This window comes from Castor canadensis, chromosome 3 (genome assembly GCF_047511655.1).
Source record: "Castor canadensis chromosome 3, mCasCan1.hap1v2, whole genome shotgun sequence".
Taxonomy (NCBI): Eukaryota; Metazoa; Chordata; class Mammalia; order Rodentia; family Castoridae; genus Castor; species Castor canadensis.
Genome location: NC_133388.1, coordinates 176,793,211 through 176,808,756, shown reverse-complemented (window position 1 = coordinate 176,808,756; position 15,546 = coordinate 176,793,211). Strand labels below are relative to the sequence as shown.

General features: G+C 37.4%; 1 protein-coding gene across 1 annotated transcript in view; it reads left to right on the top strand.

Annotated features, from left to right (window-relative positions):
* Window positions 1-15,546, top strand: part of Ext1 (exostosin glycosyltransferase 1) — a 264,049-nt gene that overhangs the window by 227,424 nt on the left and 21,079 nt on the right. Inside the window, exons 3-6 of the mRNA XM_074069097.1 lie at window positions 52-159; window positions 4,631-4,750; window positions 11,917-12,049; window positions 14,587-14,705. Of these exons, the coding sequence (XP_073925198.1) occupies window positions 52-159; window positions 4,631-4,750; window positions 11,917-12,049; window positions 14,587-14,705 (480 nt within the window). The remainder of the gene's footprint in view (window positions 1-51; window positions 160-4,630; window positions 4,751-11,916; window positions 12,050-14,586; window positions 14,706-15,546) is intronic.

Genomic DNA, 15,546 nt, shown 5'->3' with positions numbered 1-15,546 from the left:
GACTCCTGTTGTCGTTCTCCTTACACTCACGAAGTCCCTTTCTTTGCCCAGGCTGCCTGTGTTCCTGTGATGCTCAGCAATGGATGGGAGTTGCCATTCTCTGAAGTGATTAATTGGAACCAAGCTGCCGTCATCGGCGATGAGAGATTGTTATTACAGGTAAGGAAGGGGCTGTGGCCTTCAACAGAGCTGCAGATTATTGCTGTCCCCATCCAAAATTTCAAAGAAGGTGAATCCAAAAGGTCAGTTCTATAAAAGAAATTTTATCAGAAGAAAATTGCCTGTGTCATGGTGAATATGAAGTCATTTAATATGATACTGTTCACTTTCCAACACAAAATCTGCCCAGCTCCACTGAATATATTCTGAAAAGTGAAAGTTGCAGGTAAAGAACATGAGCTTTGATGGTGAGAAGAGGTAAGATCTCTACCTCTTTCAGCACCATAAAGTTTTAGAAATAATGCCATAGGGCCTCTTCAGGTTCCTTTCCTATTTCCAAATTCACTTCAGACTAATTTTCAGAAAGCAGACTCTCTAGGATGGTTCTTATGCTCGTGCTGTCATTACTCGAATGATCCGGTCAAGGTGCCTACGTAAGTGCTGTTCTTCGATGAATATTTAGAAGAGTGGCCCTTATCGAAATTTGAACTGCTTAAGGGAGGGGGAATACAATACACACAGAGAAATCCAAGAGCAAAAATTTTCAGTGAGGATTTCTAGAGCTTCTTTGTGCAATGTTTCAGGTTCACCATAAATTGTCATATTCTTCTTCTCTGAAAATTATAGAATATTTAATTTTTTCTTTCATGGCATTGTAGACTTTATCTTTAAACCATCACAAATATTTATTCTTTTAAAAATTTTTTGATATCCAAAAAATTGAGTTTCTGACCCTGTTACTGATTCTATGTTGTGCTGCTATCCTGTTTCCTAATGGACTGGTGAAGGAATGCCATCCTCTCCCCAAAGTAACATGAAATACCTGTAACAGAAAGAGCAGTGGGTTAAGCAAGCCTAGCTGACCTCAGCTTCTGAAACATTCCTTTTGCCTGGACTTCAGGTCTGTGGTCTTGGTAGCCCTGAGACCTCACGAACAAAACCAAAGAGAAATAGGTGATCTGGAAGTGGCAGAATCTATTCATTGCAGATAGCTCATTCTGCCCTAAACAGAACTTGCTTTCTTAGGTGTTCACTGAGGAACATTTTGGAGGTTTTGTGAAAGGGTTACATTACGGTCATCATTCCCCATGATAATTCCCTGAGCACATCCGTGCAGACATACCAAGGAGAGGCTCGCTCCCTACACAGAGATAGTATATGCCTGAATCACTTGTGAAAGGCCAAATAAAAGTGATATGTGTGGTTCTTTTCCAGTTTTAAAAAGTAATAGATGCTCATTAAGGGAAATTTGGGAGGTAAAAGAAATGGGATGTGTCAGTAACAGGTTTTTTTCCCATTTACGTACCAAGGCCCCCATGAATCTGACATGAACATGTTGGGAATTTGTCTTGGAGATGGGAAGCATTTTAGGACACTTGATTGTGATTGTCCAGTGTCTACCATTTCACCAAAGTTGATGGTGTTTCACCTTCTGAAGCAACTTTTTTTCTTAACTGAGGATTGTGTTTTTTACCCCCTCCCACCCCAAACTTGCTGGTATTTTTCCTTCTCATCTGCAGTCTGTTTTGCACAGCTGCCTCCATATTGAACAGTGATTGTACTGTCATTAACAGTGGTTTTAAAGAGTTGGCACTGAGCCTGAATGTGTGCACTGGGAAATGTTTTTGTTTTGTTACAATTTTTCATTTCCTGTTTTAGAACAGCACCAATGCTTTTATTTGCATATATTCCTGTCATCCTGTCACTGAGAGAGAGTACTGTGGCTTTCTTATATCTATTTTGGTAGATCCTATTAGTTTTGTTACCAAACATGACCTTTTATTAAGACTTCATTGAGTTCTTCAACTTCCAAAACAATCCAGCCAAATAGGAATTAATCACTTCCCATACCTGTCTCTTACGACAGGCAGATTAATAACCAATAGCCAAACACCATTAAAACTTGGAAATCTGTCCTTTCAATCAATTGGAATTGTCTTCCAGAGCACTTTGCAGTCTATGGCCATGCCACCCTGAACATGCCCGATCTCGTCAGAGCACTTTGCAGAGTGCTGTCAGACACTTGTATCCTATGGTAGAACACACTGCACAGAAGGTAGCATGATCAAGATGCAGCTGTGTAAGACAGAAGATTGTGTTAGTAGATGAATTTATGATATTCCTCTTGTCCTTTCAGAGCCAAACAAATTCAATGTTCTGGAGACCACATAACAAAGATAGCTTTAGGCATTTTCCTAATGAATTGGTTCCTCATGGCCATGATAAAACTGTGATGTCAACCTATATGACTCTGAGAGAATGTCATTGACATTTAAAAGGGGACATGATTATAAAAATTGCTCAGGATAATTTCTTTCTAGTTTTCCTTTGGCAATCTGGGTAATTTTCTCAGTGAGTAAATAAAAATAAATATTCTTTGACTTACCAAAGATTTATGCTACAACTGGTTACTTTACGTTCTCCAAAGACATTTTATTTTCTCTTGATCTTGAACTCTGATTTCAGGCAGTTTGCCTACCAGTGTTTCCTCTCTACCTGCTGCCTCCATATTTTATTTTTTAGTGTTATAAATCCAGATACACACTTTTTAGGCACAGATTTAGTAGTGTCTGATTTTGGACATTGCCAAAGCAAGTGAGTTTTTCTTCATTTCTAATTGTAAAGCAGTTTCATTGTTTCTCCCAAGAGAAGTCTGAATCAAAGCACTGCCATCTCCTTCCCCTCTAGTGGAAACTCAGATATAGTCTTAGTCAAATGTCATGGGCAACTTTCCTATTAATGCAGCTAACAGACCATTGCTCCTTCAGCCCAGGCTTTCCTATGCCTGACTGATTAATCAGCATTAGGGAGGCAAGCTTGCAGAAAGAGGTGAACACCAAAGGGCAGTTGCTAATCACAAGGAATCTCCCCTAAGATTATAGATTCCATAAATGAAATAGACCTTGAACTGTAGGTGAAATTAGGGAGCAAGCCCAGGAAACTTACCAGAATCCCAGGAAGTACATTTCAGAGCTCTGGACCTGAGCAGGTTCTTAGGCAGACTGAGAACTACCTTTGAACAGAATCCATTGATCCACTTTTGACTAGTCAGTAATGATAAGAGTAGTAATAATAAGCCCTAGTAATTGAGCTTCCTATGTTTTAGGCTTAGCACGGTATTAAGCACTTACATAATCTATATAACAACTTTATGATATTAGCTTACCCATTTTATAAATGAGGAAATGGAGTGTTTGAGAGATCAACTAACTTGCCAAAGGAAGCAAAACTCGCAGATGATAGAGCCAAGAATCCTACTTTGGTCTGTCTGACTCCTGTGCCCCTAGGCTGAACCTCTAAGCTACACTGCTATTGAAAATAGTGATATCCCCCAAAATGCGGTCTGTATACACAATGGAGTTTTATTTAGCCATGAAAAAGAACAAAATTATGTCATTTGCAGGAAAATGGGTGGAACCAGAGATTATCCTATGAAGTGAAATAAGCTAGACTCAGAAAGCCAGATATTGCATATTTTCCCTTGTATGCCAAATCTAGATTTTTTTTTTTAAAGGATATGAAATTAGAAGGGGAACTATTTGGAAAGAGGGAGGGAGCCCAATGGGAGGGGAGACATGATTCAGTAATGGGGTGGTGAATGTTATCTAAATACATTATTTACATGTATAAAATATCATGAAGAAACTCATTAAAATATACAAAAAATAAAGCTTTAAAAGTAATTCATCGTGGTGGTAGCTTCAGGTAATCATATTTGTTCCGACTCTTATTTCTTGAATAACTACTACATATAAGCTACTGTCCTAGCGTTCTAGCCTTAAAATGTACAGGAGGATGAATAGGACATAGGACTTCCATCAGAATTGTATAGCTTGGTTTAGAGTGGTATGTGGCTGAACATTCACAGTGTTTGAGAAATCCAGTCAAATTGGGGTAAGGGCTTAGGGCAGAAAGAGCAATCTATGGAGTGCAAAGGCTCAAAGAGGGAGAGAAGAGGGATGTGTACATAGAAATGACTTCAGGTTGTATAAGGAAACTTATCAACATTCTTTAAAAAGCTCTTTTATAGACATTTTATAGTTCCTTGGGTGGCAGATCTTAGACCTGCTAGGAGAATAAAGACTTTTGGCCTTTCCCCAAGGCCAGTAGCTACTTTTCTGTAAAATTGGGTTGTGCAAGGTTGAGGATTTCTAAGGCTCTGAAAGGAGGAAATAGCAATTGTTACTGCAGGAACACCTTAAGCAATAGACAAGCTGCTACTGAATTTTAGAAGTGAACTAAGTTAATGGCTAACTTTCACGCATTAAAGGCTTTTGAGACTTACTCCCTGGAAGCGCAGTTTGTACCGGCATTTCTTAGGGACGTTTCTACTTGGGGGTTGGGAATTTTTAGTGAATCAGTATGCTAGAAGCTGAGTGCTATGGAGAATACAAGTATAACCTAGTGGGTTGTTTGATCACATTTCTCTGTTTTACAGTTGTAATTCCTGTGTGTTCACCTTATGTTACAGATTCCTTCTACAATCAGGTCTATTCATCAGGATAAAATCCTAGCACTTAGACAGCAGACACAATTCTTGTGGGAGGCTTATTTTTCTTCAGTTGAGAAGATTGTATTAACTACACTAGAGGTAAGTAAAACTATTTGGCTCACAATCTTAAATAATGGTCCTTTATTCCTTTACATGACCTCTGTTTTGCTATTGCTGATGTGTGGTTGGTCAAATGGGGCAAAACCAAATTTTCTTTACTTGGATGTATCAGTTAGTTCCTGTATCTGCATTGCCAGGCCCAAGAAAATTCTCTTATTTCTGACAAACTCCAAGAGCAAAACTGACATGCAGAAAAACTATGCTTGTGAGCACAGAGACTGCCTTTGTCTGACATCATTTCGGGGATATGTGGGTAATGACTGTCTTCCTGTCATTCACATTCAATGACATCTTTTGAAGACATTTTAGAGCCCATTTAGAGAAAAAGATAATGACAAGTAAGGGAAAATCTTGTACTACTCTAAAACTATGAACAGTTTAGTGAGCACAATAGTCTGATGACATTAAGGAACACAAAATTAATTCTGAAGATGTGTATACAGCCCATCCAACCAGCATCTTTGATGCAGGATTACATAAAGAGAGAAATCAGGATTACACCCAACTGATGCAGAAAGTGTTAAACTTTGTAAAAACAGAAAACATCATAGACAGATGGACACCCCTTTTAAGGCAGAAAGAAAAAAGGAAAGAGAAGTATGAAGATGATTAAAGCCTTTGGAAGCAGAGCAGATAGCAGTGCCCTGAGGCTACACCAAAACAGTGCAAAGAACTAAGACTTAGCAAACTATACACTCAGGAGTTACAGGCCTGCAGGAAGGGAGAACAAGCAGAGATTCTCTGGTAAAATTCAGCACAGAGGTGGCTCAGGTGTTCACAGAGGAGGTGGGGCTCTTTCTCACTACACTTTGGAATATTTTCTTGAGAAAATGAATACAATTGCTCCAAAAATGAATACAATTTGAAGCATATACACAGGTCTGTGAGTAATACCAAGGAAACTGAAGTCACCCTGTTGGTCCACAAGATGGTCTTCTTCCAATGTCATATCAGAATTAGTGCTGGGCATATCATACCTCTTCCTAGCCTGGGCTCCTGTACCCACCCTGAGGCAAATGTCAGTGTTCTGTCAGGGTCACTGTGTGTTTTCTTCATCCTGGAGATGGATGATCAGAACTACCTAGGACCCAGCCTTACTATCCCCATGAAACCATCAGGCTCATAATGGCTTCCAGGGCCTTTCTTATTCCTCCAAAAGCATTGTCCTCAATTAAAATCTATTCCATTTTCACTTCTGTTCATTACAGCAGATTTAAGTATTTTATACTCTGCACTTTTCTTCAATTCTGTTGTCTTTCTAAGATCCTTCCTAAAGAAAATTGACTGTTAATTTTTTTTCCCACTTTGGAGTGGAGAATGTTTTTTATCAATAAAGTACATGTTTATTTTAGACAAAACATAAATAATCTACCCATACAAAACCACTATTGACATACCACAGATCCATATAAACCGTATACGTTCGTTTTTTTAATATACAAATTTAAAATTCATTGTAATTTTTAATTTAAGTTGTCTGTCTGTACTTACATTATCTTTTTTCTGCTTAAATAGCTATTGTTAATATTTTAGCATATTATTAGATTATTGGTTTTCGTTTTTGTTTTCACCCTTTGTTTGTTTGTTGTTGTTTGTTTTTGTACTGCTGGGGATTAAACCCAGGACCTTGCACATGCTACCACTGAGCTACATTCCCAGCCCTCAGATTTTATAGTTATTTTAATCATTTCTAAGTTATATTAATGGCTGTATAGTATTTCAGGTATGGTACCAGTTAACTTTTAAAATTGATTCCCAATTTGGGTTCATTATAATTGTTTCCAGCTTTTTCATTTATCCACATCATCACAGCAAATAGCCTCAAAGCCAAATTGTTGTGCAGATTCAAGATTACTTCCTTAGGATAAATCCCTTTAATGCAATGTCCTGGTTCAAAGAATATGACAAATGCTGAAATTTCTGATGTCATTTGTCAGTTTTCCTGCAATAGAACTAAACTAATTTATATTCCCTCCAGCTTATGAGAGAGAACCTGTTTTCATTATTTTCAATTATTTTTTCCACTTTTGCTAATGTTAGACATTATATTTTTAAAAATAACAAGTTGCTTTCTTAATTTCTACTTCTTAAAGTATTGGTTAAAACCAACATTTTTCACTTATTTCTTGCTCAGGCAGATCACAAAGGAAAAACTTGACATATTGTTGATTTTCTTCTTATTAATTTTTAGATTTTTTTATAATTAAAAATGTTAACCCCTGAACTCCTGTGTTTGACGTGTTTCCCCTTAACTTAATGTATGCCTTTCTGTTTTGTTTATGATTAGGTGATCTTTTCATCCGTAACCCCTCCATTTGCTACATTTTTTGAAAGGACATTTTGACCCATAGTTTTATTTATATCTATATAAATGCAAGATAACATTTTTCTAGTACATTCATGGTTGATTTTTTAATATCAAATAATTTAACTATTTAATCCAATTTGCTTTTATATATGTTCTGCATTGAAAATCGAACCTTTTTCTTATTTCCTATTTTTTAAATCTTCTTTTTATAAAAAAAAATTGTGGTCTAGTTGTCCCAATGCATTGCATTTACACTTTCTGCAGTATTTTCACAGGCCGCTTTTTTGCATCTTCAGGGTATTTCTGGTCTTTTTATTCTGTCCTTTTCCTATCCATTTCTGATATACCCAGATCACATTTTAACTTTTTTCACCTTAACATGCATGTTATGGAACCCTTTGTTTATCTGATCCGTCTTCTGTTTCTTCCCACTAGTGTTGTTTCTCGTTATTGTTTTTTCATAGATAACTATGAAATGCAAACAGGTCCTTAACCAAGCAATGACTTTCTGCATGTGTGCTAGAATACAGTTCAGCCTTTTTCTTTAGGATAGAGTCTCTGAAGTAAGATTCTTGAGCCAAAGAGTTTGCAAATCATATTAACCCGGACTCTCACAGACCATCTGGGCGAGACCCTCTTTTGCTACACTCTTGTTAGCCTTAAATATCATAATTAAAACATACACATATGCAACTTTGCTAATTTGACAGATGGAAGACAGTATCTTATTAATTGTATTTCTTTTGTGTTTGGTTTATTTCATAGATCTGTTTCTGGCCAATTAAGTTAGCAGTGTTGCATTATCCTGTAATAACAGGCGGCTGTGTTATATTCATCACATTAGGTCCTTAGGTCAAGTTGCTTTCATCTCTGAGCCTGGAAAAAGGTCTTCTTCCCCTTGGACTTAAGCCATACAGTTCTTCAGCAGCACAGTTGCTTTTTAAAACACTGAAAACCATACACTTCATTCAAATTTATAGCAGCTGTCAAATCTCTTTATATTGTTCCAAGATTGGATTGTAACAATTTGGCCTCCCAACCAGATTGCATAAGAGATACCATTTGCTTTTTTATCTTAATTCAGATCTCAGATTACCTTAGAATGCAACATAAACAGAAAAGCAGGGAAAATTCCAGGAAATGCCATCCGCATGCACAAAGAAACAAAGACAAAGTGTTCCAAAGAATAATTTAGGCACAATATATCAAAAATGCCTACTCAACTTAGAACTTACGCAGTATAAGTCATTCAGTGGGTGCTGGAGCTCCTAAAGTATGAGAATTATTCAAAGTTAACTTTAGACTGCATAGACTTGAAATTCTTGCTCAGGATCACCTGTGCTCAGACTCTAGAGTGCTGGGTCCTTCTTCTTTATTTCCTGTATTTAGTCCATGAGGATAGGATTACTGAGAGTTTAAAGAATATGAGCCCTAGAATTGTAGGAAGTACTTAGACACAAGTGAACACAGGATCCTTCATCTTTCTCTCCAAAGCCAAGGTGAAGTTGTTAGTACATTTCATTGTGCAGAACGCTGTCATTCTTAGGATTCTGTTAGTTTTTCTAGTCTGAGAAAACTTCTAATGCTGCATCTTGGAATTAAGGAGACACTTAATCAGATCTAAACTCTGTGGAGTTAGGTATATTTGTACAAATTGAAAAGAAATGATGGGGACAGCAGTAAGATTCTGCAAAGACGGTGTTCCTTGACAGATTCCATTATTACACAATAACCTGGCACTGAAGAATTAAACCACAGGAACTCAGAATTGAGGTGAGTCAAAGAGAAGTACACTGGATTATAATGATTTATGAAAACAGGTAATAGCAGCTATTTTGGGAGGAGTTTTATGAAGTGCTCCCATTTTCCCCTCAGTTATCTGACTACACATATTTCAAACCACAGTATTGTCCATACTTTTATATCATGTTATTTAAAAATCAATGAGATAATGGAAACAGACGATTGCTTCGGCTTTGAGCAAGGTAGCATGTGGTGACACTGTTTATATTAGGCAACATCGCTCTGGTGGAAAGACCAAGTGAGGCCCACATAGAACGTAACCTATGACCTATTATCCACCATTCTGAAAAAGAAGAGGTCACATTAAAAAGAAAAATAAGGAATCTTTCATTTTTTCCTTTATATTCACATTAATAAGTGTGATTTTTTTGAGGGTACCATTTGGGGCCTTAAAAAAAACTTCTCATATGTGTGTGTATCTGTGGATTTTCTGTATAGACCTTCAACAGAGGTCTATATATACTGTCTTCTTCCACAACAATGAAGCATGAACACTAACTGCCAATAGAAGATTCTGGAAGCTGTCCAGTATAGCGATAGAGAGAATTCATTAGGAGACAGAAAAGATGTAATGTTTCTACTTGCTGAAATCAGATCTATACTCTTTCAAACTTTTGACAAGGCAAGTTGATATAAACCTATTAGAATGATGTTTGGAGACGCATGTGAACACCCTTGACTGTTCATAACCTTTTGCCAAAGCCCTAAAGTATTAATCCTAAATGTGGAAAAAATTTATTCACATTAAATATATTAACTTCTCTGCATGGAAAAAAGTGTACTACTGCTGGTCATTTAAGATAAGAAAACCATACATACTGTGGGGAAAATCTAACAGAGATAAAGATATGTTATATCATAGCTGTGTAAAAATGAAAAAGTGTATACCTAGAAAATGAACACAGAAATGAGAATTTCTTTTAAAGCAAGTCTTAAGTATAAAAACTTAGGCAGCTAGTGTTAAATTTTAAGAGGTTGTTATAATTAATGTGGTACTTTGTTTTATTACAAATGAGGAAAGAGAGCCATAAATGTGATAAATTGCTCGGCCAAGGTTAAGTTCAACATTTGCTATTGCCCTCATATCTGTACTGATAGCATTTTGTCAAGATCCATTTGGAAAGAGTCTAAAATGCCGACCAGTATTTCAAAAGAATACAATTGGGGGCTGGACGAGTGGCTCAAGCATAGGAGTGCCTGCCTAGCAAGTGTGAGGCCCTGAGTTCAAACCCCAATACCACCAAAAAAAAAAAGAATACCATAACTTTATATCCTATCCTGGAAATTTAAAAGATAACAACGTTGTAGTACTAAATCAAAAAGATAAGACTAATAACAATGTAAAGCATACCACTCAGAGACCCGAAGTGAGTGAGGACACACTTTGTGGCATCTGAATTTCATGCCGTTTGCTTGTAGGTTGGATTTACCATGCTGTCTGTTGCTAGCCCAGCTTATTAAGTGACCACATGCTGGAAAGCAAGAAAAGAGGAAGGATTTAAATGAGAAACTATAAAGGGAAATAAATTGACAGTGGATCTGGACAGTACACATGATAAAAGACTAGAATAAATGTTGTACAAAGTAGAATGGCTTGCCATGTAGAAACTCTCCACAACATGACAACTTTCTCATAATTAAAGCCTAGATGACAGCACTGTAACACATTCCTCTTGTACCACAGAGAGTAAACATCAGCACTGTGGCTGGATTCCTAAAATCTTCAGATTTCTTCTTCAGAAACTTCTACCTAGCCATATAAAATTAGCAATTTTGCTCTGAGTAAAAGACAAAATACAGAAATTGTTGAACTAAGTAAGATATTTGCATTCTTCTTAATTTCTTCCCTACTTCCTTCCTTGTCTCTCCTTAGGAAGATAAACATACAGTTTGCAAAGGTACATGTAGCTCACCTTATTACTTGTCAAGTCACCATGTGGAATAAGATGAATGTGTTAATAACTTAGCAAATAATAAAACTCCATTTAAAATGGTTTCTAGTTAAAAATCACACTGCATTAAGTGAGGACCTGGAAAATGATGATGTAGACCTTCAATCTCTTAAGACTTGTTTCTGGATTTTTAAATTTTTATTTATTTGGTGCTGGGGATTGAACTTGGCCTCACCTGTGCTAGACACACACTATACTACTGTGCTACATCCCCAGCCCCCAGGATTTTTTTTTTTAAGTACAAAAAAATTTGCTGGAAACATGAAATTCTGTATCAAGTTAATTATTTGCCAAATCATAACTTAATGAGAGGATGGTACAATTGCAAGAGTTTGAAAGTCACAGAGAAAAAGCCCTGAAGTGGGCTAATCACACTCAACTGACAAATGATTCAGAATGAGGGACTGTTGAACTCTAAATGTAGAATTTAATGATCTGCAAGGTCCCCAAATCCAAAGAAACTAATGAACTAGCTTGCTGTTATTATTCTTCATATGCCATGGTTTTTGTCCTCTTATGTAGGGTGTTTTAAGCAATTATTCACTCACTACATTTTGAGGCCGAAATACAGAAAACCCCGAAGTCCCACAATTGACTATAAAAGGAAAATGAAATACAACAAGCATATAAATCCTGACTTAAAAGAGATCAGTACCTCAGCAACAATTGAGAACGTGTCATGCCTTCAGTGCGCTTTCAGTTCAGTCCCTAGGCGGCCTAGGCTAATCAGTATCTGTGTGAACCAAGAACAGATCTACTGACAGGGATCTGGGTCCATGGTTAGATGCTCAGCCGTGAAGGACAGATTAACTGTTCCACACACTCGACTTGGAAATGAGCATGGACTCATTATTGTAGAAAGACAAAATAGAATTCATGGTTAACCTGAAGTTTAATTAGGAAACTCCATTAGCCATAATTCATCTCTTTTGCCTTACTGTTTTCCAGTGCCTGTCACTTCTCTTTGTCTTGCAGACATTTTTACCAATGGAGAATTAGGGGAGGACTGGGGAGAATTAGTACTTTGAATGCCATCATCCCTAAATTTGGGTCTCAATATGTGCCATGTTTCTGTTTTGTAGATTATTCAGGACAGAATATTCAAGCACATATCACGTAACAGTTTAATATGGAACAAACATCCTGGAGGATTGTTCGTCCTGCCACAGTATTCATCTTATCTGGGAGATTTTCCTTACTACTATGCTAATTTAGGTAAGTGAATTCCTTCTAGATAACTGCCTTTGTTTACCTCTAAGCTATCATCCAGAACTAAAGCCCAACTTCTTGCTGATGTCTTGAAGATTGCCGTCTAAGCCCTGATAAAAATGATACATCAATAATAGGAATTATAAATCCAGCAGACTGCTGGGCGCTGGTGGCTCATATCTGTAATCCTTGCTATTCAGGAGGCAAAGCTCGGGAGGATCATGGTTCAAAGCTAGCCTGGGCAAATAGTTTCTCAAGACCCTATCTCAAAAAAACCTATCACAAAAAAGAGCTGGCAGAGTAGCACAAGGTGAAGTCCCTGAGTTCAAGCCCTAACTGCAAAAAAATAAATCCATCAGACTGTTGAAAAATAAATAAATAAATAAAACCTCTTTCTTACCTGAGCAGCTACTCTTTATGTTTAGTACAGTTATTTCCTGTTGAGAAATAGGTTCCCTAAAGTATGCATTATTTTGGGCATGACATGGATTAGCTATAAACTTAAGTCTCATCATATATAAAATGGAGAAGAGTTATACCTAACTTTTCTTCACTATCCCACTTTTCTGTACTATACTAAGCAAAACCCAAATTGATAAGGAGAGAAAGCGGAAGTAGCTAAGAATACGTGACAAGGGAAAATGTATTCACTCCTTCACCATTTATTATGTTCCTCTTAGGTGCTAACGTGATGCCAGGTGGTAAGAAATAAAAGGTCAAATAAGAGGCAATCTCTGCTTTCAAGCAGCTTTTAATCCAATCACAGTGGGAAAGGGAAATGGACAGAGGAATGAAACTCTTAAAAGGCTACCATGATTGCCTTAGACGTTTGAGTAGTTAGAGCCCCAGTTGCTCTCATGTTTGTATCATCTTGAATATTTCACCTCACAGTACAGCATTTTTCAAATTGATATGGCAAAAAGACTCAGATTTTCCACTCCATGCTATTTTTCTCCAAATCAATTGCACCATTTTTTTTTTAAAGCTGTACCTATTTAGCTTAAAACCCATAAGGTGAAACTGAGAGAAATTTATGGCCTGAAGTATCCACCAATTATAAAGAACCGTATAATCTGAACCAAGCATTTTGGGGACTATATCAAATTCATTGAACAGTCCCAATTTAGTAGTTGGGTGTTTAGAATTTAGTAATTGTCCAATGAAGGCAGTGATTAAGAATGTCTATATATTTCTTGTAGAGTATTGTGGTCTTTATTTGAAGACAGCACATAGGAAGTGTTTAACCGATGCTTCTTGAACTAAAAGATGAAAACCTAAAAGTAGTGACTTGTTCCCACTGTTACAAAGATAGTTCCTCAATTGTGTTTATTCTTCTAACTTTAATGTGTATTTATTTAGTTGGGGAGATTAGCCTCTTTCTAATGTACAATTAAAGTGCTTTTTGAATGATATAATTTTCCCTACAAATATTTGCACAATCATTTTGCCATTATCCTATTGATATCAACGTTTAACTTAAATGCCCCGCACTCTTTTGTTCACATCTAAGCTAAGCGCCAAATTGGTGAGTGTAACTAATGAAGTTCTAAAAGGCTCTTAACCTGTTTCTAATTTCTTGGTGAGTTTTTGTGGGGTGACTCGTCAAGGGAAGTCACCTCATTTCTCTCTCTTTGGTGCAGTTGTTTTGCATATTTATCCTACTTTTCTACCTAGGACTTCAAAGCTCACAGTGGACAGAAGTCTGTATCACATACTTTTTGTCTCAGCTGTGTCACTGCTACACAAAAAAGAGATTCTTGGAGTAGAGGCTTCCTTTCCAAAATAATGACGATTACGATGACGGTGGTGGTGGTGGTGGTCAGGATGGTGATAACAGCTAACACATATTGAATATTTATTACTTGCTAAGTCCTATTCTAAGTGCTTTTATGCATTCATTGACTTGATTCTCACAGCAGCCCCATAAGCTTGGCTTTGTTACTAGCTGTTTCACAGCTGTGGAAACAGAGGGTTGAGTAATTTTCCGAAGTGTCACCACCACTAAGCGGTAGAACTAAGATTCAAACCTAGACAGATTCTGGATGCTGGTTGTTTTTTTTTTTTTAGCCTTTCCTGTTTAGTAGTTATGATTTGAAATACTATTAATGAGGCAAAACCCCTTAATTGCATAATTAAGAATCAGTACATGCAAATACCCTGGGAGGAGCAAGCACATTTACTTAAACCCATATTAAGATACACAAGCAGAACTTTCTTGAGGTACGTTTGCATATGCTGTGTTTAGACAATAGGTAGCTGAAAAGCCCAAGGGAGATCAAATCAACATCACCAAGGGCAGGAAAGGGTGTACAAGGACCTGGAAATGGACATTGATCTGTAAATTATTGAGGTCTATAGATTGAGGCAGTAGCTAAGTAGCAGCTTTTCACCTTGTTTCTGTTCTGTCAGGACATAAGAAGCAAAGGAAAAATATGCTAGAAAGGAACATTAGCTCCAGGGTGAAGCAACAGAGCAAGAAGGAGTAATTTTCTCAGTCTTGTTTTTCAGTGCTCCATTAGGCTCTTCTCTCCTCTCCATTTCAGGTTTAAAGCCCCCCTCCAAATTCACTGCAGTCATTCACGCGGTGACCCCCCTGGTCTCTCAGTCCCAGCCAGTGTTGAAGCTTCTCATGGCTGCAGCCAAGTCCCAGTACTGTGCCCAGGTGAGTGCACTTGTCTTCAGCTCAGTAGGTCAGAGCACCCTTGCTCCTTACCTGTTCTACATTTGATTTCCCAGGACTCAGTGAGCATCATCCTTTCGTTTGAGGTGCCTCATCACTCCCAAACAACTTGGAGGTTCTCAGAAGTGAAATCTGGCACAGGTTTAGGTGGATTTCTGAAAGCCATTGCGCTGGTATAAGGTTCACACCCACTCACACACACACACATATACATACACACACACTCACTCTGTGTCTAAAGAATACATAAGTATAGGGTGTCAGGTGTTGTGGCATATACTGTAATCCCAGCTACTCCAAAGGAGGACACAGGCAGCTCTCAGGCTAACTCCAGCCCAGGCAAAGAGACCCCATCTATAAAACAAACTAAAAGCAAAGGAGCTGGGGGTTTGGCTTAAGTGGTAGAGTGCTTGCCTAACAAGTGCAAGGTGCGAGCCCTGAGATCAATCCCCATTAAATAAACAAATACAGAAATGAATATAAGCACATTATTTTGGTTTCATCATTCTTTATTATTGTTGTACTGGGGGTACATTGTGACATTTACCAAATATATACCATAGTTGTATTCATCCCTTCCATCAATCTCCTTCATTCTTCTTTATTTTTTTTAAATGTCAAAATGTCAGCATAGCATCAGAGAAGCCAGAACACTAAGTTTCAATAGAAGAAACACTTGTTGGCATCAGAAGACCTCCACTTTTCTTTCACAGTAATCATGACTAATGAGAAAATGTCAAGTAGAAGATGACAGCTATGGTAGCAATATTTTCCAAATCAGTGTCACTCCCAGACTAGAGCAGTGGTTTTTCTGATTTGTGAA